Here is a 27049-nt window from a genome sequence, read left to right on the forward strand (position 1 = left end):
GGAATTACAGTTACAATTAAGCAGCACGAACTTCAAAACTAACAAGTTCAAGGTTCAAGCCAAGTTTCAAGGTTGTACTTTATTGTTACATTGTGTACAGGTAGGCCTACATAAGAGTGAAACGTATTTGGTTTGGCTTCCTAAAGACAATGCAGCACTGGCAGTATATACTGTAACAACAGCAGAATGAAAATAACGTAGAAAGATTTAAAGAAAAGAAAGAGTGCAAAAAAGAGCAAAGAGAATAAAAAGAGCATCGTCTAAATGTACATGTACATGTGCATATGTATACAGTCAGTAGTATACCAACAGCATTTTTCGAGTAGCTAACTTTGTGTAAACAACTTTGTACATTATACAGTATGTGCATAATGTGCAACAGGTTGGTTTACTGGTATATTCAAGGTACAGTAGGACAGGTGCAGTTCAAGCATAATAGTGCAGTTTTCTCTTATACTTTCACTATCTTAGTCCAGTTCACTTAGACAAGAACACAGACATAAAATAGATACATTTATGAGATGCGACTGTACACGCTGCAGTGCATAAATCACATGTTAAAATATCAATATGACATTAAAAGGTTTACCTTCTAATCAGCTGTGGTTTTGCAGACTGGCCAAAGTTCACAGCAGCAGCAGCAGCAGCAGCAGCAGCAGCAGCAGCAGCAATGTTGTTGTCACGTGTCACTCCACCCTAACGACGATGACAGCTGGGTGACCGTGTACTGCCTGGACACATTGCTATACATCACACCAAAGTGAAATAAATATACTTAATTATAAATATATATTACATGGGGGTCAGCATAGATACATAACGTGCGGCTGTCGCAAAACATCACAAAGGACCGTGCCCAGTGCGGGACAACATTTCTATTTTATTTATCAACAGGCATCACAAAAACCGCCTATGCCGTCGTGGTCCCCCCCAGAAGGACCCAGAAAACATATACCCGGAAGTTTTGGAAGAATGAAGTAAACAGTGGAGCTGACGCTGGTTTATGTTGATGTTTACAACTCTGACAGGTAGAATATTGATACGCTTTTTTCATACTTAAATGACAGGTAATAAAGTCGATATTCGACTAACCCTAACATTGAAAGAACCTGGTATGTTATGTTAACACAGTGCCTTGATAACGGTGGCTAACTGTTAGCAAGCTCACACAACATTGACAGTGCATGGCCTCGCCTATAGTGACATTGTTTTCATTTTATGTCATTTTAATTGCAGTTTTATTAGCTGCAAAACATCATTACCTCGACACGCCATGTTACCCCTAATCTCGCTGTGTGTGTGTGTGTGTGTGTGTGTGTGTGTGTGTGTGTGTGTGTGTGTGTGAGAGAGTGAGTGAGTGAGTGAGTGAGTGCGTGTGTGCGTGCGTGCGTGCATGCGTGCGCGTTAAATTGCAGTACACACAGGACCCCAATGGAACAAGCCATATGCTTTCTTGGGAAAATCCTTTTAACAGACCTTGTATTGTACTGTACTTCCCTGTATCTGTCTCTGCAAACTGACTGTTGACAAAGTATTCAATCAATCAAAAACGTGTGTGTGTGTGTGTGTGTGTGTGTGTGTGTGTGTGTGTGTGTGCCTGCCTGCATGTAACCTTGATACATGAAAACTGTTACACTCCTTTCACTTGTACATATTTTGTTCTGATTGTATTGTAGTGTATTGTGTACACTTCTGCTTTGACAATGTAAACAGATGTTTTCTCATGCCAATAAACCCCTTTGAATTGAATTGAATAGAATTGAAATTGTGTGTCTGAGAGGGGGAGAGAGAGAGAGAGAGAGAGAGAGAGAGAGAGAGACACACACACACACACACACACACACACACGCACACACACACACACACACACACACACACACACACACACACACACACATTTTAGTTTTTTAGAGTTTTTTTTTAATACTACTTAAAATCTTTTTCAGGAAAAATGCTGCTTTTTATCCCAAAGTGACAGCAAAAGATTGCTGTACCAAAAAAAAAAAAGCTAACATGTATATAACGACACAATGTGACATAGCTCTGATTCGGTTACACAATCCTGTACTCCCTCCAACTGTATTATGTTACCCCTTTCAACAGTTTTTATTATATTTTGACACTCTCTTTGGCAATGTTTCTCATGCCATTAATGCTCCTTTGAATTGAATAGAGAGAGAGAGAGAGAGAGAGAGAGAGATCAACAGAAATATGTAAATACACTAACTCAGCAATGACCCTCCCATATTAAACGTTAAGCCATGAGTGAAGAGAACTATGCTTGCTTTAAACCCACAGACATTCCCATTCAAGTGATGGCTTCTTGTTGTCGGTTCTCTCCACAGAATCGTGAGTGTGGAAAATGAACAATATGTCCCCTGAGGTTGCACTGCACCGTATTGCACCAGAGCTGCGGCCCCTCTTGTGCAGTGTGGTGCGGAATGGACGCGTGGGGCTCGACTCCACCAACTGCCTCCGGGTCACAGACCTAAAGACGGGGTGAGTCTGGAGTCGTGCTCCAGCCAAGCTTCCGTGGAGCATGGACTACGTTGCATATGGCTTCATTGTAATTATGGGATGGGACACATGTCGCCTGTCTTTGAATTTGCATGCCAATTGCTGCAATGTTATATACTTAAAGTGTTGTGAGTGATTCAGTGACATCTGGCAGAATGCTTGGATGAAGAGGCTTTGAACACAGTAATAGTATTATGACAGTAACATAATAATAATAATGGTCCGCACTCCTTTGCAGTATTTGTCACAGTATATTTTGCGTTGACCGTGAAATCTGCATTTAACCCAACCCAAGTACCAAGGAGCAGTGGGCGCTGTATAGGGGCTTGTGGTGGACATTTTTGTCAAGATTCTATTTTTGCCATGGACATTCAAATGAGTGGATAATAATATTACCAGAAAGTAACACATAAAGAGCTTAAAGCCTTAAATGACCTTTACAGGTCTGGAACTCTTGAGAGTGCACAAGTCCGTATGGGGTCCATGAAAATACAAAGTTAAACAATCATTGTCCTAGAGGACTCATAGGGCTCTATTTGTTTACATGCCTTACCCCTTGTCCCTAAACTTCTTTGACTTATTTTTTTTAGACTGACATTCAATTGGGTTTATGATCAAAATTAGAACATTATAATGTTATGTAAAAAAAAGCCACAGACATGGCCGAGTCTTTCCACGGACACATTTGTCCGTATACGGACACATTGATGACCCCTGGCAGCACCTTTGGGAGCAGGTAGGATGTAAACCTTTTATTTCCCAGACAGCCTCTCTAGTCTCTACCCACTCAGCTATGGCCACCCGCGTAGCTGAGTGTGGCTGTGTGTGAGCCCTTAGGTGTGGAATACTGTCATTTAGTTGGCAGTGCTGAATGAATATCACAACTTTGAATGTGAGATTTGACTCTCCTTTCATCTCTGTTCTCAGGTGCACCTCGCTTACCCCTGGTCCATGCTGCGATCGCTTCAAGCTTCATATCCCCTATGCTGGAGAAACCCTGAAATGTAAGTAATATTAAAACGTTTTTGCTTTCATTTACAAACCTTTGATGCTTGAAATGCAGCCGCGTACAGTGTTTTCTCAGGTAAATGTAGGCCATGTGCTCCATCACGTGCAGGCTGTTGCTGTAGAACTGACTGGATTTGTGACAACCACTGTTGACTTTAGTGACGTTGACGTGACTAAAGTCAACACCATACGAAAAATGTTGACTACGAAAAGTAAATTAAAAAGAAATCCTCAACAAATAAAAACTAGATTAAGATTTTAGGGAGAGTCTAGTGGAGAAGAGATCCAGTAGAACTAAGACTGAGACATTTTTCCGGCACACAGCTATTTATATGTAAAATCAGGCATCATCAAGACCTGTCAAAACACATTTTAGTCAACTAAATCAACGGTACTAAATTTCAGATGACTGAAATATGACTAAAACTAAATGGAATTTTATTCAAAAGACTATGACTAAAACTAAATCAAAACCTGCTGTCAAAATTAGCATTGGTCAACAGTATGTATCATTGTTTCTCTATAAGAAATCTTGTTTACCAACCAGTCACAAAGTAGCTGAGATATGCTGATGAAACAGAATCCAGCTCAGCCCGAGAACAGTGTCTGTCCTTGTGTGCTGGCCCTCATTGAGTCATGAGGGCACTTGTTTCCCTAACTGGCTACTTCCAATTGGTAATGACACTAGCTGGCTTATTGGAAGAACAGGAAATATTCATTTGTCTATCCATTGCAGTCATTGCATCAGCCTACTTACACAAACTATATATGTAGCATATATGTATAAAGCTTCTGTAATCTCCCATTTACAAAGAGAGTAGTGAGGACTCTCGCTGTCACAAAAGGGAGAGTGAGGGAGCGGGACGGAAGTCGTTCAGCGGCTGTCTGGGAGTCGGAAGAACCCCGGTTCGATCGCCGGTTCCTCCTAGCTTTGTGTCCAAGTGTCCTTGAGCAAGACACTGACTGAACCTATAAATGCTCCTGATGAGTATGTTAGCGCCATTGCATGATTGCCTCTGCTGTCAGCGTGTGAATGGGCAATATTTACGAAGAAGAGTGAAACAGATTATTTTAAAAAATGTAATAAAATGAAGTAGCTACTTTTACAAAATCACAACAAATACTGTGTAGTGTTTACTTTTACTTTGGATCTTGTTTGCTGATGATTAAAGCTCCATGTTTATACAGTATATCTCAGGCACAGAATATGATTTGTTTAACTTTTGAGCACTACACACGATAAAAAAAAACATGGTGTTGTTTTTGTGACTCACCATTACTGGAATGGTGCCTCGTTTGTGATTGAAGTCCCACATCTAAGACGTGCTTCTTGAGCTTTGCTCCTAAACGTCTGAACGGCAAAGCCACAGCATGTTAGGAAGTAATTATTATCTCGGTGGAGAATGATTTTAATTTGGTGTTTCTGGAATCATAGTGAATCATGAGACCTATTGTGAAACACACACACACACACACACACACACACACACACACACACACACACACACACACACACACACACACACACACACACACACACACACACACACACACACACACACCCTGTAGCAAAATTGTATGTTTGCCATTTTTTGTTTCATCATAGCAGTCCATAAAGCAGGTCATTGTAACTAACTGGTTGGGTGTATTTATCAGCTGACTTGAGTAGGCAAAGATCTACAGAACTTGGGTGTACCTCTGTCAAGGTGATAAATTACATGATGAACAGACAAATTCAGCTTATATGGGTCACGCCAGGTCACTACGTATGAAGAAAACAGAAGCTAAACTATTCACAACAGTGGGCCCCTTTATTTTTGTTCGCTTTTTTATTGAACCTCTGTTGGCAGTGCCTAAGTGTCAAAAGATAGCTGAAGAGAGCCATATAGGAGAGCTGGACTGGAAAAACATTTTTTTTCCCTGTTTGTTAAAATACTGATCACCAAGTCATTTGAACAGATGTCTATTCATTTCAGATTGCAGCAGCATACACGGAAATTGAAGCTTGTATGTGCAGGTGTAAAAACATTCTGTGAGGAAAAAAGTACATGAAAATAAAATGTTAACTCTTACAGCTCATTTGGCATTCTTTGCCTTTTTAAAATGCTCTTAGATCTTTCCACATAAGATGACATTAGTATGCTCATGAGTGTTTCAGCGAAATTACACGATTTGCATCGCATCTTGTAGAAAGTAATTTGGGGCTGGCAGCTGTCATCTGCTGACATCTGCTGTTTGCCTTTGTTTTTCTTTTCCTCCACAAGGAACTGTGCCTTGCCGTGCATGAAAATAAACAAGACTTTGCACACCTATGCCAAACTTCCTCATCTGGCATTTTGTGGAGCAATCAATCTTTATAAAACATAAATTACTGACATCTCTAAGTGACGTCTTGATGAAGTACACACATTCTTAGAATTTTGTCTTGATGACTGAAACTTGACTCTAGTCTGAAATCTGCCTTTTCAGGCAACACTGATGATTGCCCAAGTCATATTAGTGAAGCCATCAGTGGTTTCTCACTTGGCAGAGACCTCAACATGTTCATGGCTTGCCTTTGGTGTTTGAGGTTGAGCTCAAGACGCCACGCCAGCAATGCAGAATGACAACTTATATCTACTCAGGCATTGTGCTATCTTCTCCTTCTTCTCCCCCTCCTCCTCCTCCTTCTTCCTCATTCTTCATCCTCCAATCAGGAAATCTGCCTTCCCATGCATGACAATACAGCTTTGCACTCAGGTCCAGTCTTATGTCATACTTCCTGAACTGGCATTGTGGGCTAATGGTTCTTATACTGTAGTGGTGCTACAGCAACCGCCTAAATGCAAAGTTTAAAACTTAATTAGTAAATTCATACTGTACATTCATTGTGTATATTCTATCCATCTTATTGGTTAGCATTTACATAGTTGTGTGTTTCATCCAATCACTCAATAGCGCCCCGGGTTGAATGTCATGATGCTCTAACTCTCAACTAATGGTTCATCGTTCATGAAACACATCATAAGAGCTCTCTCTCTCTCTCTCTCTCTCTCTCTCTCTCTCTCTCTCTCTCTCTCTCTCTCTCTCTTTCTCTCTCTCTCTCTCCCTCTCAGAATTGTCCACAGCCCTCTTCTGAGCCGCAAGTAGACAGAAATGGTGCCATCTTATAGTGAACATTAGTGAGGACCACCATTTTTCAAAAAGAATGCTGGTCCCTCAATATAAATATATTACTTGCCATCTCCATGGATTTGTAGCTATTTCTGAGTTTTGAGTGGATGACCACACTAAATAAATGATGGTACTGTGTTTACAATCTGATCCATGCTCGGCCCTGGCCCCTGCCTGGACCAATCAAAGATACTGGATTCAATGTGGATTGGTTTAAAGATGGGCACTCACTGGAGTTAAGAATTCAGAATCTCAACAAAAGACACCAAGACACAAGAAAGAGTCAGAGAAAGTGGTGCAGTCAGCTGGGGCGTTAAGGTCACTGTGGCCTCAGGGCATGCCATTTTTTAGCGGTGCTAACCGCTCCTACGTACATCTGGCTTTGTGTGTAGGAGCACGGAATGAGCACGGAACTCGATGTATGGAGAAAACTAACGTCACTGACAGGCCCATACAAGGAGATATGCACGTGTGTCTTGTTTGATACCACAGGTGTGATTTTCTTTTAGGGGCACAGGGCCAAACTGAGGGCAACGACGGCCATGGCCTTCGTGGCCTACCTGAAATCCCTGCCCTTCCTTGCCTGTAGTTCTTTCAACTGTAAACCTGTGATATGGCAATAAAGCTTCTGACGCTATAGAGTAGTGAATTGTGACGTAATTTACACATCCAACCTGGTTCGTGGTTTTCTTCCACCATTCTGAATTCCCATAGACCTTTTTCATATCGCGTCATATAAGAACTGTGCGGTTTGACTCATATGGATATGAAGAATCAACTGATGGTGAAAAAAGGCTAATGTTACTGTCGACGAATTAGTTACATTTTCGCTAGAAACAGGCTTTATCACTTATGAGTGACTGACTATCATAAACCATACAGAGCCACCTCGCCGACAATATCGCAAAGACCGTTTGTTTAATCCACCACAATGCTTATATGAGACTATTTAAGATGACCCAATGTTATTCTCCATAGAGAATTACTTCCGTGGAACCGGGGGATGAGCGAGTCACGTAATGACTTCATTGTTCTATTGGTGACAAAGGTTGTGAGTTCTAGACCTGGTGATGTGCAGGCATTGTGCACAAGTAGACCATGTATGGCCTATTTGTGTGCCAGTAGAGCGCGCCCTGTTATTTATATCAGGTCGCACTTCTTGATGATGACATCACCAAGAATGCTGGTCCCTCATTGGCTGTTGATGATGACATCACCAAGAATGCTGGTCCCTGATTGGCTGTTGATGGTGACGTCACCAAGAATGCTGGTCCCTGATTGGCTGCGCGGACATTGACGCCGCACACAAAATCACCGAACGCAGTACTTGCGCACTCTGCTGGCGCAAGTAACAATGTCTAATACCGAATCAGACATTGTGCTGTGTGAATTAGAAAGAATAGTTCTGCTGATGAACCCTCCTGTATCTCTCATTTGACTTCCTCCTCTTCCTAGTTTTCTCCTTCCCCCTTCTTCCTCCTCAAGACGCCTGGCACCGACTCTGCTTGTTTGTGCTCATATATGGAGTTCCCATGTCATCATTATGTGCCCATATGGGCATATCGGTCGGATGGGACAACCAGGTCTCTATATATGGGTATAGCGATGGGATCTGCGGTTCTGGACAACTGCCTACGCCTATTATCCTACCAACACGACACCGGGCAAGGAACTCCCTCCCTGCACGCCAAGTTGAAGTCGGTCCATCTGACGGTTCTCGAGATACATGAACTACGTGTGCATGCACGCACACACAGACGAACAGAGATTTTGCATCTTTTACAGTAGGATTGATCTTTTGCCAAGTTGCACAGGCATATAACCTATGCTATGTTACCTACGTGAGGGTGTAAAAAAACCTGAACATTCTATTTGTCATTGATATGTCTGTTTGAATGTTTAACATTCACACAGCGGTGGCACTGGCAGCAAACCTAGCAGGGAACAAGGAAAAAAGTGCCATTGGCATGGCATGCAGCATTGCTTCTGATGTTATTTTACTGGTTGATGTACTTTCCTGTGATTTAGCCTGAGGAAGAGTGTTTGTTTAGTCAAGGATGCAAGGCCCTAGGTTTTTTTTTTTTCACTTTTTTCTCTCTCTTTTTTTTTGCCAGTGTCTGGACCTGCCTGCCGATCGCGTGCAAGAGCATGGCACACTGGCAGGGAACTGACTGAGCTCCATTAGTGCACACTAAGCCCCCCCCCCAACCCCACCTCACTACATCTGTGGTTGGTACTGGTACACACTGATTGGTGGTCTTTGCTGTTATTCCCTTATTAGCTTGTTATTGACCAATTATTCAGTTCTCCGCAGTGCTCTGCCATTGTTACTTTGTCAGCCTGATTGCTATGTAAGGTTAAAAATGTGTACAAAGAACCTGATGCCAAGGCCTCCATTTCCGTACAGCTCTCCCCTGGGTAGGGTTGAGCCTGTATACTGGACCCACATGTCTGACTGGCTTCCAGGCCCTTTGTAACAGATTTACATCCTCTCCTCTCCTCTCCTCTCCTCTCCTCTCCTCTCCTCTCCTCTCCTCTCCTTGTTTGACACTTTCCCACTGGAAAAACACTGCCGTATGTTTGTCTCCTCTTGCTGTCCCCGGCACAATCGCAGAAAAGCAGAACAGAACAGCCTAGAATGGACAGAAATAGCATTGTGTAACATAATACATAACATTTGAACATAGTGAACCAGCCTTGTTGATTTCCATAGCTGCACGGTGCACCGTGTGATAGGCTGTGTGTTGTGTTGTCCTCGCCTGAGCCTATTTCGTTTAACTATTGCATCAATGCTCGCTCTCCGGCTTGAAAGAATGGGATCCTTAGCTATCACTGCTTGTCAGTTTCATGAGCAGCTCCACTGGTTTGTGATTAATGTCTATCTTGGATTAATACTGTTGCCATGTAAAACAGTTATACTCACTAACCCCAACTCCCAGTTTGAGATGCATTAAGCCATGTGATACAGTATTTATCTCTAGGACACCAGTCTATAATCCTTGGTGTCAATTTAACTCTGAGGGTGAAAAAGTGGAACCAAATTGAGCTGGTATGGTCTGTTTCATTCCAAGTGTACACTCTTTTGAATTACACACCCGTAAGGGTTCATTTGGTTCCCAACTATCATTCCTTTACCTGAGGAACCATTGGGGGTACCCCACACATACAACAGGTGATGTAAAATATTCTCTCTAGATCCCTGCACAGCAAGGTACCCACAGCTCTTCTTTAGCTTAATATGTCATTGCATGGACTGGAGCAACTAGCACATACAGTATAGGAGATGGAAATTAGCTGACAGTCACTTATCAGTCATAATGTGAAATATATAATCACTAAGCCTTTTTGAATGCCAGTAGTAGGGATGGGACGATAAAATTTCATGTCACGATTATTGTGACAAAAGAAATTGCGATGTATCGCGATAATCAAAATCCATTATCCTTGGGCGGAACATTTGCCAAAAACTAGCAGATCTACAAGCTCACGTTGCGACGCGTTGTGAGCTTGTAGATCGGCAATTTTTTGGCAAAGACATTTGATAAAGAGTGAAAAAAATACCTTTTAAAAGTACCTTTTACCAATTCTAGAGGGTTTAAGTGGTACCGGATATGCAGCTCAGCAAATAAAAGGTGAATTGAACCCAGTGCATGACGGAGGACGATATCACGCTAAATGAAATCTCCACAATACGATCATCGTGAGTGTTTTTTATCACAATATACGAAAATATCGCTTATCGTCCCATCTCTAGCCAGTAGATGGTAATGTTGTTTATGAGTACCAGTGTTACATGCAACACTTCAACAGAGGGTGAAAGACGCCTTTTCCTCCCAAGAGATCTGTTGTGCTTCTCTACCTTTTCAGGCCGTGACATCACCAATGTGCTTCCTTTCTCGGTCTGGTGTCCCTCCCATCGAGTCTCTTTATGAGAATTTGTTCTCAATTTCCAATCAAAAGGCTGCATTTCGAGCGAACCCGCCTCACACCGCTCCTGATTGGTCGAGGGGCGGCTACAGCTCTCGCATTTAGTAAACAAACATGGCGGACCCCATGTCCGATGCGAGTTCACAAATCGCAAATAAAAGCTGCATTAAGCAAAGTTTTATCTGAAATCAAAGGCATCTCACAACTTAAAAACGAACAACAGTTTGCACCTTTGGAATTTCTGTCTGGAAAAGACGTATTTGTTGTTCTCCCGACGATGTTTTGATGCGCTGATGACTACTGAATGGACCTGTCAGTCAAAGTGAGTAACGACGTCATCGCGTAATGCATCGTCTATGGAGAACTCCCAGACTCTCCTTTTGGAGAGTCTGGCTGTTGCGAGGCTAGCCGTGACCCCCCCCCAAAAGAATCACATTTGAACTGGGGACCCTCTCCCCACCCTCTAGGACAGGGGTTCCCAAACCTTTTTGGCTCAAGGCACCCCTAGAAATATTTTTTTCATCTGAGGCACCCCTATAGTCCACTTGCCAGAATGTGAACCCTGGCATGTTGAGTACACCAAGGTTTTATGTTAGAAATGTTGAGTATGGGTCCCCAGCATGTAGAAACTGCCGGATGCTAACTTGCATATGTTGAGCAATTTTCATAATTTGCATAATTCGATTTATTTAGCATAATCCCCCATAATAATGGATAATATGTCAAAAACTGATTGGCCGATTTGAACAATATTGGAGTGGTTTTGGGGGTTATTGAGGATGCTGAATCCATTTCTGACATTTTCTAAATTCAGAATTGCCGTTTTAAACCGGAAATGGCCATATACCAACTGGAAAATCAACACAAAAGTATCAAAATCACCCCACTTTAAGTTGGTATAAGGCCATTTCCGGTTTAAAACGGCCATTTTGAATTTAGAAAATGGATTCAGCATCCTCAATAACCCCCTACTCTAATATTGTTCAAATCGGCCAATCAGTTTTTGACATATTATCCGTTATTATGGGGGATTATGCGAAATAAATCGAATTATGCAAATTATGAAAATTGCTCAACATATGCAAGTTAGTTAGTAGACTACTACATTATATTTATATTTTTCACTCCCAGGACCTTATATTTGCACATATTTAGCGATTATGTTGCGAGGAAAACATTGAGATAATAGCCATTTTGGTTAGAACTGACTGAAAATAACGTACTTCAAGTTTAAAATGATACTAAATAAAAAGATTTAAGTGTCGAAATAAATTCCAGCTATTATCAAATGTATCTCGCGGCACCCCTAGACTGCTGTCACGGCACCCCAGGGTGCCCCGTCACCCACTTTGAAAACCCCTGCTCTAGGAGTTGAGACATTCAATTTAGCTAGACTCGGTTCCACAGATATAATGTTGTGAAAACGGATCTAGCGCAGCGGGGCACCAATGTGAATTCTCTTCCTTTCTCTTTGTTTTCTCGCTTGCAGGGGACATCATATTCAACACAAGCTATCCAGAGCTTCCGCCAGACTTTATTTTCGGGGAGGACGCAGAGTTTCTACCTGAACCCGGTGAATTACCGGTGAGTTATGTCATCTCTGTTACACGGCCTGGTTGAACGCTCCATTCCCATTGGTCAAGCACGTACGGCGTCCTGACTTCTGAGGTCTGTTGTTTCTCGATGGGAGAGTAGCGGACACCGCCTCCCAACTACTGCAGACATATTATATATGGGTTATATTGTGCAGTGTTCCCACGGTCATGAAATTCCTGGAAATATTTTGAAATGAGAAAAATATACGTTTTGGAATCGATCAAGGGTCCTGGAAGGTCCTGAAAAAAAATGCTATAGCTATCTTTGGTTATTGATTTTGTTAATACCTCTGAAATGACAAATTAAACATTGGCCAAATTGTCAAATATTAGAGGTAGAAATTGTGAAAATAGCAGATCTACATGCTCACAACGCCTCGCAAATAAAACCGTGTTATACAAAATTCTAAGTGCTCGTCATGGTGCCAGGGTCCCCTGTTCAAATATGATTATTTCGGGGGTCACGGCCTGAAAAGGTTGAGAACCATTGGCATACACTGCCTGTCTTTGGGCATTGCGCATAGGAGTAAGCGACTTGTTATTCAGCTGAATTATTGTTATATTGTCCTGGAAATCGGGTTAAATATTCTGGAAAAGTTTTGGAAAAGTTTTGGAAATTAATTGATAACAATGTGTGGGAACCCTGATTGTGTTATGGTGGAAAGTAACTAAGTACCTCTACTCAAGTACTGTATTTAAGTACTATTTTGAAGTATGTTTTTACTTTACTTGAGCATTTCTAATTTTCAATACTACCTCTACTCCACTACATCTCAGGGGCAAATATTGTACTTGTACTCCACTACAGTTATTTGACCTGTCTGAGTTACTACAGTAGTTACATTGTAGATTTTGTAGATTATTACTATAAAGCCTACTGTACGTAAACCACTTCAGCCCCGAATGAAAATAACTCACGCTTTGATGCTAAATTGTCAATACTTTTGTACTGTTCTTTTACTAAGTACATTTTCAATGCAGTACTTTTACTTGTAACAGAGTATTTCTACACTGCTTAAGTGAAAAAAATGGTGTATTCTTCCATCACTGTACTCTACCATACAGATTGGTTCAAATAATGTTTAATTCATTCAAGTAAGATTGCAGCTTCAAGTGCAATCTTTATCATTGCTTGTCCTGTATGGCTGTTTTACAATTAATTTATGTCCTCTATTGCACAGGAAACAAATTTACCATTGGGTTTGTCTTCTGTCATCCCCCACTTGTTAACACTGGAGTTTTTGTCAGTTTTCAGTGCAACGTGATGCCATTTTGTGGTCTGAAAATGTCAGACAGATGCTTCAAATTGCTGATCGTAAATGCAGTGCACTGACGCTAGCAGCAAGAGGGAGATGAAATAGAGCCACATCCACTATTGCCAAGAGCAAAGCAACTCAGAGTTAAATAAATGAACAGAGAGAGAAATGGACTGAGACTATTTAGGGTCTCTGAGTTACAAGTGGATTCATGAACGCTGAGGATTTATACTGTGTAGTTTACAGCAAACCAGCACAATGGGTGTGTGGTCAACAACGCGGTTACTTTACTTTCCTTTACATTACATCAGGGGTCTTCAACGGGGGGTCCTCAGAGTTACTACAGGGGGTCCTCCAAATCTGTGGTGATAGAAAGTTTTTTTTTTCTGACTTTCCCATATTCAATATTCTGAGAACTTTAGCCAAAAATAGCAGATCTACTATTTTCGGCAAAGAGGTTTGGTGTAGAGGGGAAAAAGTACAGAGTAAAAGGTCAAGTTTATTAAGTATTGACGGTTCAAGTGGTTAAATATATAAAAACACAAATTGACATGAATCCAAAATACACTGACGATCGTGCTGTCAAACGATGAAACTATATGGAATCTATGTACAGGTTGTGGAGGTCCCTGCTTCATCTCTCTCTCAACTAAGGGGTCCTTGACCTGAAAACGTTGAAGACCCCTGCATTACATGCATGGGACATGTGTCAAATGTTTAGTTGTGTATCCCTCTTTACCTTGAAATTTCTGCTGTGATTCTTTTCCGGTTTTAATGGGTTAAAGTGGGCTTTTGCTTCAGCCTTGAAATCTGAAAATAGATTGAACAAATTAAGAATTCTATTCACCAGTGGACTGTAAAAGCTGTGTCCGAGTTCAAAACGCGGTGTAGTCATAACTTGGTGGCTATACTTATTCCTTCATTCTGTCTTGCTTTCTGTCTCACTGAAGAGCGTGTGGGAAGACCAAGATATTAAAATGTATTTATTTAAATTTTGTGCAACCCAATTAAGTATTTAATTAGCGATCCCACTCTGAGGGCCATTTTATACGTCATTGCACAATTGTGTTGCTTGATGAGAAATAATAGATTTTTCAACTGAGAAATCGGTTGTTTTTCCTCGAGTGACGCGGCCGTGCGTCAAACTTTATTTGACGCACTTGGATTTTTTTAGATTAGGGTACCAGGGAAGAAGAAGAAGAAGAAATCCACATGAAATCCTGGTAATGGAAAAAGCCTGAGAACCACTGCTCTAACTCAGTGGTTCTCTACGCCTTTCGGTGACTGGTGACCCCCCCTACCCTGACAAGCACTTGGAATTGTAGGAGTTGAGGCATTGCATGCATATGGTTTGACTCAGTTCCACAGATACAAATTTGGAAAATATCTACAAGCTCACAATGCCTTGCGTTTGCGAGGCGGCGTGAGCTTGTAGATCAGCTATTTTCAACATTTCTTATATTTGCCAATTCTACCAATATTTGACCAGTTTATATAGTATATGCTGTAGATTGTTATGCAGTAATTGTCCTTTTCCTTTCTTTCTTTCTTTCTTTTTTGAGGCATGACGTCTCTTGACGTCTTTTTTTCAATGGGCCTCAGTGCCAATGACGTCTTTGACGTCTTTTGTGTTTTTTGTATAGAAAAAAAACAAAAACATTTTTTTTTCTTTTTTTTTTTAAAGATGTCAAAATGACCTGAGATCAGAGAGATGGTTTTCTCTGTTTGTGTGTTGGCTCCCTCGTTTAGCTGATTGAGAAAATGTGTGTCCATTCTAGTGGATGGACACTTTTTTTCATTCAAACAGCTCTATCTCTGGAACCATTTGTCTGATTGACAAAATTCCTTTCGCCACTGAATCACAACAACTGTGTCTGGTTCTGTTGGGGAAAAAATTATAAAAAAAAAAAAAACATTTTTTTTCATTGCATAGTAAAGAAAAACATACAAAATCAGGGCACAGCTACCTTGGAGCCATTTGGGCATTTGGCACAGAAAGAGTTAAAAGTCCTTCATTGTCACTTCACTGTCATCTGCCCCCCCCCCACCCCAACCCCCACCCAAAAATAAAATACAAAAAATCACGTGGGGAGAACCCGACCCACAGGTTGAGAACCTCTGCTCTAACTGACACATGGACTCCCAGTGAAACCCCACAGCACGCCCTCACCATGTGTCAAGTTTCTGACAACCGAGTACAGGCTTAGCTTAGAGACGGGTGGAAAAGTCCAGGTGGACATGTTTTTCAGGGATGCTGAGCGACAGAGACAAGGCACTCTCTGGGCCTTGGCGAGGTGCTATTGTTGTTGTTGCTATTAGGCTACTAGCGCTCGGTTGTCCACCACCATGCTATTTTTAAAGCGGCCTAGCACAGGGAAGTTAAATTCCCCTGCCTGTGTCAGAGTCTGGGAGACAGGAGGGGGACTATTGCTCACCGTCTCACAAAATCCAGCTGTGCACATAAGGGGAAGTACCTCAGTTGAGCCAGCAGCGAGAGCTTGGCAGCCCCCCCGTTTGTTTATTCTATTGCTTGCATTCTTCCCCCGTCTTTTCTGCTCGGGCCTTCGTAATAATCCTCCCTCGTTTTCGTTTCTCTAACCCGCCGCGAGATCCTCCTCTCTCCCCCTCACTGGCTTAAAGTTTTTTTCTTTTTTTTTTCTTTACATTTTCAGTAAGTCCATCCCCTCGTCCCTGTAAAATACGTGCATTCCCAATAGAATCCTTACTTTTCCCACCATACGCCACAGGAAATGTGGGGAGACGGCGCTCCGTTTTTACCAGCAACAGTTCGTTCGCCTCGTAAATGTTGAGTGACGGTGTGAATTTGGAAGGAGCCACGTGTGAACGCATGGACCAGGTCCCTGTGGAATACTGTGTTTTCATCACCCTGATGATCACAGAAGCAGAAGAATCAACAAGATGTGAACTTGTTGATCGGCTATTTTCTGCGAAAGCTTTCTCCACAATAACAGAAAAACAGGAAAGACGGTAGTATACAGTAGAGCCAGTCAACCATAAAGGTTTAAATGGTTAACCATTGGTGTTCCTATTTTGGGATAGTTTTCGAAAATTCATAAAAATGCGAGACAAAACAGCAGATCTACACACACATCGTGACACTTTGTGAGCTTGTAGATCGGCTATTTTCACCACATGAGACTATCATACGACAATAACATAGGGTGTAAAGCTACAATACGTAACATTTATGTCCCAACCCGGATGTTTACCGGGGTCCCCAAAGCAAGCACCAAAATGTCTACTGTTGATCTACTGTATAACGCCTATTGGGAAAGGCGAGATATTTCCCTTAGGATTTCATGCAAAACCTCTAGACAACCAGTAGTGGTCCTACTGTACCTGACCACAGTATCTAAACTATTGTAGAACTAACACACACGCACACACACGCACACACACACACACACACACACACACACACACACACACACACACACACACACACACACACACACACACACACACACACACACACACACACAAAACTGGTTAAACATGTTGCCTCATGCTAGATGCAGAATAGATAAGCCTCATGCTAGATGCAGAATAGATAGTAGATACACGATACACCATAAAAATGCTAATATACAGCATACGATTTGTGAAAGTGACAAACGGGCTTTGCAGTTATGTCAGGTGTGTTCATATGCTAATGGTGATGCGGATTCAGATCAATTGGTCCAGCCACCGAAGAGAAACGCTGTGACAGACAGACAGTCAGAAATTCAGACAGACATTCAGACAGACATTTGGATAATTATATGTTTGATAGCAGGAAGATTCAACTGCTGCAGTTGAGTTAGTTATATACATAGGCATGCATCGTAAAAATCAACTAATTAATCTATCGTTGAATATGTTGTCCCTAAAGTGCTAGAATTTGAATTTGAGTGCGAATTTCTCTGGGGACAAAAAAAAAAAAGCAACCGGTTTCAAGCCTTTTTTCCTAAGGTGGTAAACACATGGTCTAATTTTAGCTCGTCTCTCAGTGCCTCGCTGAATTCCTCATGTCTCAGCAACATGTTCCTCTTGTTTATAGCCGGCTAAGGGTATCATTAGCCTCCTCTTGTTTGGCTCTGTGTTTTTGGCCCTCTACTCAAAGGGGCTCGGGCAGGTTTGTTATCCATTTTTCTGTTTAGACAGAGACATCCATCCCTGTTCTCTAATCCAGAAAGGTTTAGCGATGTGCTAAACAAAGAGGCACGCATGTGATGCACACATGTTGAACGAGGCCTGTAGTGGGGAACTCGAGACAACCTCCCCCGCCAGTTCCCCTGTATGCGGCCATTAAGTCATTTTAATTCAGATTATTACTATACCATAGTCGATATCGATCGGTTTTAGTGACTGAAAGTCATCCTACTGTGCTTTTAAATCTTTGCAGCTGAAAACTCTACACACATCCTGGTGTATTAACATTAAAACTGAGAAAGCGTCTGTGTCATTTTGGATTATTTTTTTTCAGAAAACACTTGATCTCAAAAATAACAAATACACAAGCTCACAGAGTGTGCACATCTGATATTTTTGAACATTTTTGAAAAAACAAAAACAAAACACAGATCTTCTTTTCTGGGTGGACCCTGTTAGAAAACATTTTCAGATGGGGTGGGGGGTCCCCTGCATTATTGTATTAGGCAGGGGACCCTCCCCCCCCCATCTGAAAATGTTTTTGAATGTCACTTCGAGGGCACGAAGAGCCTTGGCACGAAGAGCCTTGAGAGACCTACTGATTTGGAAGGCATTCGTCCAATCGGCCTCAGGTCTTAATGGGTTAACCTTCAAATGATATTCAATAGTATTGAATATCAGTGTAGGAGTGATGAAAGGATGAAAGAGACAGCATAATGCTCTGGCTGGGTGAAGAAAGGCTACAGTACACGCCGCTGGCTACACACTGGCCGTCTGTCATTGTGTGTGTGTGTGTGTGTGTGCTTGTATTACTTTTATGGGGGCACACAAGTATTGTAGAATTTGAGAAATAGACGCCAAACGTTGCGTGCTTGTAGATCGGCTATTTTCAGTGTGCAGCACCGGTGACCAAAAAGGTACTTAACTCAGGCTTTAGGTCTAGGGTCCGGGGTCCTAGGGGGTCCTCAGAGTTACTACAGGGGGTCCTCCAAATCTTTGTGTGATAGAAGCTTTTTTTCTCCTTTTCTATACAGTAATAACCACTTGAAAAAATAGCAGATCTACTTGTAGATCGGCTATTTTCGGCTAGGTTTGGTGTAGAGGGGAGAAAGAGCAGACTAAGTACAGAATGAAAGGTCACGTTTATTAAGTATTGACGGTTCGAGTGGTTAAATATCTGAAAACACAAATTGACATGAATCCAAAATACACTGATGATTATCCTGTCAAACGATGAAACTATATGGAATCTATGAACAGGTTGTGGGGGTCCCTGCTTCATCTCTCTCTCAAGGGGTCCTCGGCCTGAAAACGTTGAAGACCCCTGGCCTAAACTATAATCCTGGGTGCTACTCTCACTCTGCTGCTCTTGTCTGAAAGTGCCTTTCTTAAAGCCCCTGATACACGTAGACATTTTTTCATCAATATCAACCAGCAATGACCAGAGGCGTCAATTGGGTATGGCCATTGGCAGCGTCATTGGATTAATCTTTTCGTGCCTTCACCCGTGCAAGACACCAGTCATGTTGCCATACCTTATCAACAGGCATGAATTATCCCTATTCACGGCCCGCCCACTCAGCAAATTTCTCAGCAACTTCCTGGGTCTGACATCAGTTTTGAAGGGGAAACTAACACAGAAATAACTGGACTTAAAGCCAACAAATCATTATTTCGAACGGTAAAGTAAATTATAATGCTTTGTGCCATTTACTATCTTGTGTTCTTGATCATGCTAGCCGTATTTTATACTTTACTATTCGGAAATTGCATTACATTTTTGATTTCTGTGTTAACTCTATGGGCTTTTAGCAGGGTTTTACCCTTCAAAACGTGACTTCAGCACCAGGAAGTTGCTGAGTGGCGGGCCGTGAATAGGGCTAATTAATTTTAGAAAGTACATTTTATTCTTTCCCCTTTAGCCAAGGTATGGAAGTTACCATAGCCAATTGACGCTTCTGGTCGTTGCTGGTTGATATTGATGAAAAAAGTGCTACGTTTATCAGTGGGCTTTAATGTAGATGTCCTTACAAGTATACAGTAGTAATACCAACGTGTGTAACGTGTGTGTGTGTGTGTGTGTGTGTGTGTGTGTGTGTGTGTGTGTGTGTGTGTGTGTGTGTGTGTGTGTGTGTGTGTGTGTGTGTGTGTGTGTGTGTGTGTGTGTGTGTGTGTGTGTGTGTGTGTGTGTGTGCGTGCGTGTTATTAAGTGTGTTTTTAGGCGTGTTGTGCAAAGAGGACAGGCTATTGAGACAGATCTCTTTTGGCAAGGAGGCCAAACGAGAAATAACCAATATTGTGTCATGACCTACGAGTGAACGTTTGTGTATCTTTTATATCTCTTGTTTTGACCTCACCCTGCTGCTCGGTCTCCCGTTCCCCACTCCAACCTTGCAGAGCAGAGAGGGATACCTAGATTAGATTAGACCAGATTTAGATAAGATTGTTGCTTTTTTCTTTCATGTTTCCCTTCCATTCGGTGTGTTTGTGTCCCAGTGTGAACTTTGCCACACACACACACACACACACACACACACACACACACACACACACACACACACACACTCCTTGACCTGACCGCCCGCCCACTGTCGGACCGGCGAATTTAGGTCAGTGGTTCTCAACCTTTTCAGGCCGCAACCCCCAAAATAATCATATTTGAACTGGGCACCCCCCCCCCACCATGACGAGCACGAAAAGTTGAGGCATTACGTTTTGTATAACACGGTTCTATTGTGAAAATAGCAGATCTATATGCTCACAACGCCTCGCAAGTCGCAACACGAGGCGTTGTGAGCATGTATATTGGCTATTTTCACAATTTCTGCCTCTAATTTTTGACAATTTGGCCAATGTTTAATGTGTCATTTTAGAGGTATTAACTCATTGAGTGCCAATCCCGAACTAGTTCGGCTTTATTATCGCATCCCAGAGTGCCGATCCCGAACTAGTTCGGCTTTTTAATAAAAAAATCAAAAAAAAAACTTTTTTTTCAAAAATTTTTTTTTTTGTCCTCTGTTTACAGAGGACGATATTTGCCGATATTTGCTGATATTTACCATCCACTCCAATGCAATCCAGGATCTTTAGAGCTCATTTTCTCTGTTTCTTCTCCCATGCATTAGGTGTGCAAGGTTTAATCATGGCTAAGTTGACGAAAATCTAAATCTAAAATGCTTGGTAGCTTGGTAACTTCATCCTCTAAGGAAAGTGTTCTGGCAAGTCATGGCTCCAGGGCTTGGGCATGCATTACCAGCATATCTCCATTATTCTCTGGTCACTGGGCGCCCTCTAGTGGTGATAGGCTGGCATTAAATGAGTTAAAGTCCTTGAATTGTCACTTTAGAAATGTGCAGATGCCCTCTATACACTTAAATGTTACGTTTGTTTGTTTACTGATGAGTGAGAAAACAATGTTTCACATTAACACATTGACCGCCATTTTAACACGTTGCAGTCCGAAATAGAATGGGGGTTGGTAGATTAGCCGTGAAATTTCTATTATTGTATTGTGATCTGAGACATAATATTATGTTTATAAACATGACCCCGCAGCCCCTCCATCTTGAACAGCGCCGCTGTTTTTTCTTTTTTTTTTCCCCCCAGGCCAGTAACTCACCATGATTTTCTCGATCTCCGTTGGGATAGAATGGGGGTTTTGGCCGATCGTCGATGTCCCCGTGCGTTTCGCGTGCGCGATCCTTTCACGTAAATGTCCCCGCAAATAGTCCATGTGTGACTGAAGAACAGACCTGAAAAGTTTCGCTAGCATAGCCCCAAGCATGGCTGCAGGAGGAGCTCGAGTGTGTAGACAGTAAACGGATGGGTGGAAGGTGCCTTGGAGAAGGAGAGGCGCTGACGTCACCTCTGCTTCATGCACGGTCTGCATGAGCCATCAGTGCACGAGTGGTGACTAGGGAAGGTTAGACGATCGCCGATTTTCGGATCAAAAGCTTTTATTCCGGTTTTAAAGACAAAGTCCGGGAATGTGCGACGTGGCTGAGAGTCCCTGGGGGGATGTGCGATATAGTACGGTTTTAACATTAAGGGGCTCCCCTTGGCTTAGAAGGTGTTAACATACCTCCGTACTCCCACCTGCCATTCGTCTCCATAGACTTCCATGTAATTGGGTGTGCACGGATCATGCACACCCATGCCTAGATAATGCACCACGTGTGTCCACATTGCTCACAGCTTTCAAACAAAACAATCCGAATGGAAATCCGTTCAGGCATTCATGAGATAACAGCCACTATGTTTAACAAAGATGGCTGCCAAAATGGCTGCCATGCTTGAAAGATGGGGTTGCTATGGGGGTTAAACATGCAATTTCGCGATTGCTATCATGCCTACTCCATTTTTTGGGGTCAAAAAAAATTTTTGAAAAAAAATTTTTTTTTGATTTTTTTTTTTTTTTTTTTTTTTTTAATTCTCGGGACTATCGGGCCTGGCGGGGAAAGACATTGGAATAATCTCGGGACTATCGGGCCTGGCAGGGAATGAGTTAAGTTAATCATCTGAGGACCCCCCCCCCCCCCAAAATCATTTATGGACCCCCTGGGGGTCCCGACCCTCAGGTTGAGAACCACTGATTTAGACCAACATGTTAGCACAGCTTCCTTTCCAAACACTTCTAGGACATCCCTTAACTTTTACATTTACCTTAATCGACCCCTCCCCCAGTGACGTTAACCTTGTGGAGTGACACAAAAGCCCCCTTTCGACTGCAGCTTTAGCACCACACCACACCACGCTACACCACGCTACACCACACCACACCACACCACACCGCACCATATAAAAATATCTACATTTTCCATTACACAAAGGTACCCCTATTGGTAAGAAACAAATTTACCCTTTTAACTGTGATTATAATAAAATATATATTTGCATTACAACTATCCTAAATTATAATACACTATAATGGATTATAACTGTGATTATAATACACTATAAAGTATTAATGCATTACTATGATAACTATAATACACTATAATAGATTATAATAGTGGTTATAACTCAATAGAATATATTATCATGTATTACAACTATATCCTGGTGGTCTAAATGAAAAGTCAGCGAGTCATTATGAAGTGTTTGGCTCTGTTTGGCTTAGCTCAGACCTACTCTAGATTGGATACTTTTTAGTACCATGTTTAGTACCACTTTCACACCACTCTACCCAGGTCCTTGTAGTGGAAAACCTGGCACAAGTGGGCGGTGTGGTGTGGTGTTGGGCCAGTGGAAAAGTGGCACACCACCACACGTTCCAACCACCCGTCCAATACGGCCTAAGATTATTTTGCCCGACTGACACGATAGGTGGGGGTAAGTAGGAGGAGCGTGTGGTATTCCTGTTCCCAGGAATACCCGAAGCCTCTGACAGGAATACAACCAGGGATTTGCTGCCCACTGGTTGCTGGGAAAGCGTGGGGTCAGGAGTAGAGAGGGGGAAATGACAGAGGCAGGAAGGGGAGGGGGGGGGGGGGGGGGGGGGGTGCTCCTGCGTAGTTATTGCATCACTGCTGTCTTTTCTCTTTTTTTCCCTCCCCTATGTTCAAGTGACTCACTACTACTACGAACAAACCTAACCGTAATGTTTTTGCATAAACACGGCAAACGCCTTTGCTTGACATGCCAGCGCACACACACGCACGCACACACACACACACACACACACACACACACACACACACACACACACACACAATATTATTTAATGATCACACATTATTTGTTTGATTTTAACATCCGTGGAAGACTAGAAGTCAAAGAAAGCTCATCTTTTTACAGAATGCATGGCCATGGCATGATATACTGTATGCTTTAGGGTATTTACACAGGGAAGTTTGAGTTGTAGTGTGTGTGCTCACCACTCTCAAGAAAGTTAGTCTGAATATTATGGCTTTTCAAAAATGAAAAGGCATAATATTCAGACTAACTTTCTCGAATGATCTTTCAGCTATCACAACCCCCCTTTCTTGTGTTTTAATCCACCCGGGCCGAGGCAGATCAAGGGGAGGCGCTCTGGGCTTGCAGCGATCACTCGCATCTGGAGACACTAAAACATCACGGCCATGTGGACTTTCATGTTACTGTCACAGCCTGGTGTTTAGTAAGCAGTCTGGACAGAGGCTATGGGACATGAAGTAACACATGTCATACACAGTGCCCCCATGCTGGGGCAGCGACAAGTGTGTGTGTGTGTGTGTGTTTGTGTGTGTGTGTGTGTGTGTGTGTGTGTGTGTGTGTGTGTGTGTGTGTGTGTGTGTGTGTGTGTGCGAGTACAGTATATGCTCCAAGGCACCTGCGAACATTTATCTATAATTGCCCCTTTCTTCTTTCCCCTTACCTATTCCTACCATTTGTCTGCCCATCTGTCCCCTTCTTTTGTGTGTAATGTATCATTTTTCTGGTCTAGACTTGTCCAGAGCTCCACTTAGCCCTAAACAACACGGGGGATTGGGATTTTCCCTAGCGTTTTGCATCTTTCTCAACCTGTGTGTGTGTGTGTGCGTGTTAAGCTGGGGTTAACCTGGCTCTCCATGACTTCGATATCTGCTTGATAGACATGTTCCCACTCATCCATCCTACACACGCACGCACGCACGCACGCTCGCACGCACGCACGCACACACATACACACACACACACACACACAGCACTTTGCTGCGGTAGACAAGCAGGCTCTGTCTAGTTATACAGGAAATTCCAGAATTGGCCTCTGTTGCGTGTCGTGCGCAGGCTGTGTTAGGAGGATCTCCACCTGGCTCAGACAGAAATTAGCCTAACCATATTTGCTTCAGTTCTCATCCCTGTCGTCGTCCACAGATAACTGACCGATTGACCTTGTGCGCTGAACCATTAGTGGTGGAAAATGTACTCAAATTCTTTTTAAAGTAAAAGCCCATTTGAGTAAAAGTTTGACTTTTCACTGGAGTAAAAGAACACAAGTATTGATGTCAAAATGTACTTAAAGTACCAAAAGTAGAAAGTGCGCATTATGCAGAATGTCCCATTTCGCAAGTTTTCAAATGTATATCTTCTTTTTTTCAAATGCCCAAAATGTATATGGGTCTGAACTCTGAAGTGGTTAATGTTCTTTAAAGCCATACTGTGTAAGTTGCTCACCTAGTGGTCATTAGCCCTATAGCGAACCGCGGTCGCGTCCGCGTCTTTCGGCCGTTTTTCGTACCTTCAGACCCCCGCGTCTGCCTCCACCTCGCTGAGATCTATCTTTGGAGGGGTCCCTTGTTCCTGTGCGTTCAGTAATTCCAGAGATACACTCCTTCACCCTGCCTGGTAGGCGAAATTACCTAGAGACTGGATGGTACAAACCGGCGACAACAAAATGGCGACCCCACTTCAAGATGCGATGTGATTGGCCGGCAGTTGTATAACCCTCGCTGTGATTGGCCGGTAGTGTGATGACGCAATTTTCGCGCGAGAACCGGTCCCCGGCAAGGATCTCAGTTTACATATAGAGAAGGCTTTACAGGCTGAAATTCACGGCGCGGATCTTCTAAAACTTTTGTGTTTTAATAGTTAGGAGAATTTTAAGATTTGTTTTATAAAAAAAGTTACATAGTACAACTTTAATGTTTTCTAATAATACCGTAATCATAATTTACAAAGTAGCTAGTAACTAAAGTTGTCAAATAATTGTACTGGAATAAACCTTTTCCTCTGAAGTGTAGTGGAATAGACGTACTGAAAATTGGACATACTCATTTAAAGTAAAAATACCTCAGTGCTTGAGTAAGTACAGTGCTTGAGTAGATATACTTAGTTACTTTCCACCACTGCAAACAATTCCCAATGAGGAACAGGAATTCTCCTGAGAACTGGAAGAAGTTTTGAATAGCAAGAATGAAGCATGCTGATATAACCAATTAACCATGTCAGTCACATCCGTATTAAAGTCTGGGTTTCCGAGGCTACATCCGTATTAACCACTTTCAACCTGGCATCCATATTTCCGCCACGTCATTATAGACGGACATTTAATAAAAGATAGATAGATAGATAGATATAGATCGATCTACACGCTAAATAGAAAGATCTATCTAATCTACAATGCACTGTCAGTGGTTCTCAAACTTTTTCATGTCAAGGACCCCCAAATTGAAGATGTTTATGACTCTAGTAGTGATTCTCAATCATTTTCATTTAAAGGACCCCCGGTGTCACATGCATTAGGCTACGGTCATTTTATGGTATTTCATCAATGAGACCCCAATATATATATATGACCCCACTTTGAGAATCAATGATTTAAGTGGTTAAGGTCCCTTTTGTAACAGAGTGTGATCATGAGGATACAGGCCTGGCTGATAGTAGCCCTAGCAACAGCCCACTCACCCTCCACTCTCCACATAATTCTGCACTGGGAATTACCCATAGTGTCCACTATCTTGTCAAGCACTTTCAACAGCCAGGCAGGTACATAAAACAGGAGTTCTAGGTCTTGCAAAAAAAAGGTTTATCTTCTTTTCCACTTGACGGACAACATTTATAATATCTGGGAAAGCTACGTTAAAACTGATGTGTTAAAAGCAGTGTTGTTACAGCTACATTGTGATGCCTTGTATTTTTTCTTTTTCTTTTTTTTCTTTTTTTTTTTTACTATTGGGGAAGAGACAAACTGTATTTGCACAGCTCATCATTTTGTCTGATCACTTGTTGATTCATAGAGGAACTGAGAATACTAGAAATACTAGCATGTTCTACACTACAGTAAAGGTATTTTCCCTTCTTCCCTTATAGTTATAACATCGTTGCATGAAACAGACTGTGTTGTAATGTTTGGTTGTTTTGGGGGTTAAAGATCCCTGAGGTGATAGAGTTTTCAAAACAGGACAAAGCCTTTTCAGGTGAGACTGAGAGGTTGTATAATTTGCGATCAGTTCACAGATATTACGTACACGGTCGCATAGAGTCCGACCTTTTCTTGTAGGCGAAATCTGCTTGTTTTTCCAGTAGTTTAAAGTTAAGACCCCTAAGAGAAGCTACAACCTTGCACAATTTCTCATTGTCCTTCATTTGTATATACGTGGATGACTCCTCCTGCTTGAGAAAAGGCAATAAAAAAGCCAATCCACGCCCATGGTAAAAGGGGAAAAGGAAACGTTCCTAAATGCAGTTTACCCCTGGTAATCCTGAATGCCAGGCATTGGCGAACCCTTCCTCCCTGCCAGGGTTACTCGTCCCCTGTTACTGTAGTAACAATGGGCCTCAGACGGCCTGTAAAAGAAAAGGTTATGTTGACCTGAGTGTAGTGTACCAACTGCCGCTCTCTTCCTTCCTGCTTCAGGGAATAATGGGTCTGTGCTTTTATTAGTGTTTATTATTGGCAAGGTGCACTGACAGGTCTGGGAATGCTTTTAGCGGGCAAACTATTTCCCTGCCACCAGAGATGGCTTGTGAAAAGCAGCTTTG

General features: G+C 42.2%; 2 protein-coding genes across 2 annotated transcripts in view; one reads left to right on the forward strand and one right to left on the reverse strand.

Moving 5' to 3' along the window:
* The window catches only part of rbks (ribokinase), a 48541-nt gene extending 47885 nt beyond the window's left edge, over positions 1–656 (reverse strand). Inside the window, exon 1 of the mRNA XM_080750523.1 lies at positions 590–656. The gene's annotated coding sequence lies outside the window, so the exon portion shown is untranslated. The remainder of the gene's footprint in view (positions 1–589) is intronic.
* Positions 657–974: 318 nt separating this feature from the next.
* Positions 975–27049, forward strand: part of babam2 (BRISC and BRCA1 A complex member 2) — a 124243-nt gene continuing 98168 nt past the window's right edge. The window contains exons 1-4 of the mRNA XM_080751361.1: positions 975–1028; positions 2346–2499; positions 3445–3521; positions 12095–12189. Of these exons, the coding sequence (XP_080607487.1) occupies positions 2363–2499; positions 3445–3521; positions 12095–12189 (309 nt within the window). The 5' untranslated portion in view covers positions 975–1028; positions 2346–2362. The remainder of the gene's footprint in view (positions 1029–2345; positions 2500–3444; positions 3522–12094; positions 12190–27049) is intronic.

The sequence above is a fragment of the Nannobrachium achirus genome (assembly GCF_963921795.1).
Source record: "Nannobrachium achirus genome assembly, chromosome: 20".
NCBI classification, from domain to species: domain Eukaryota; kingdom Metazoa; phylum Chordata; class Actinopteri; order Myctophiformes; family Myctophidae; genus Nannobrachium; species Nannobrachium achirus.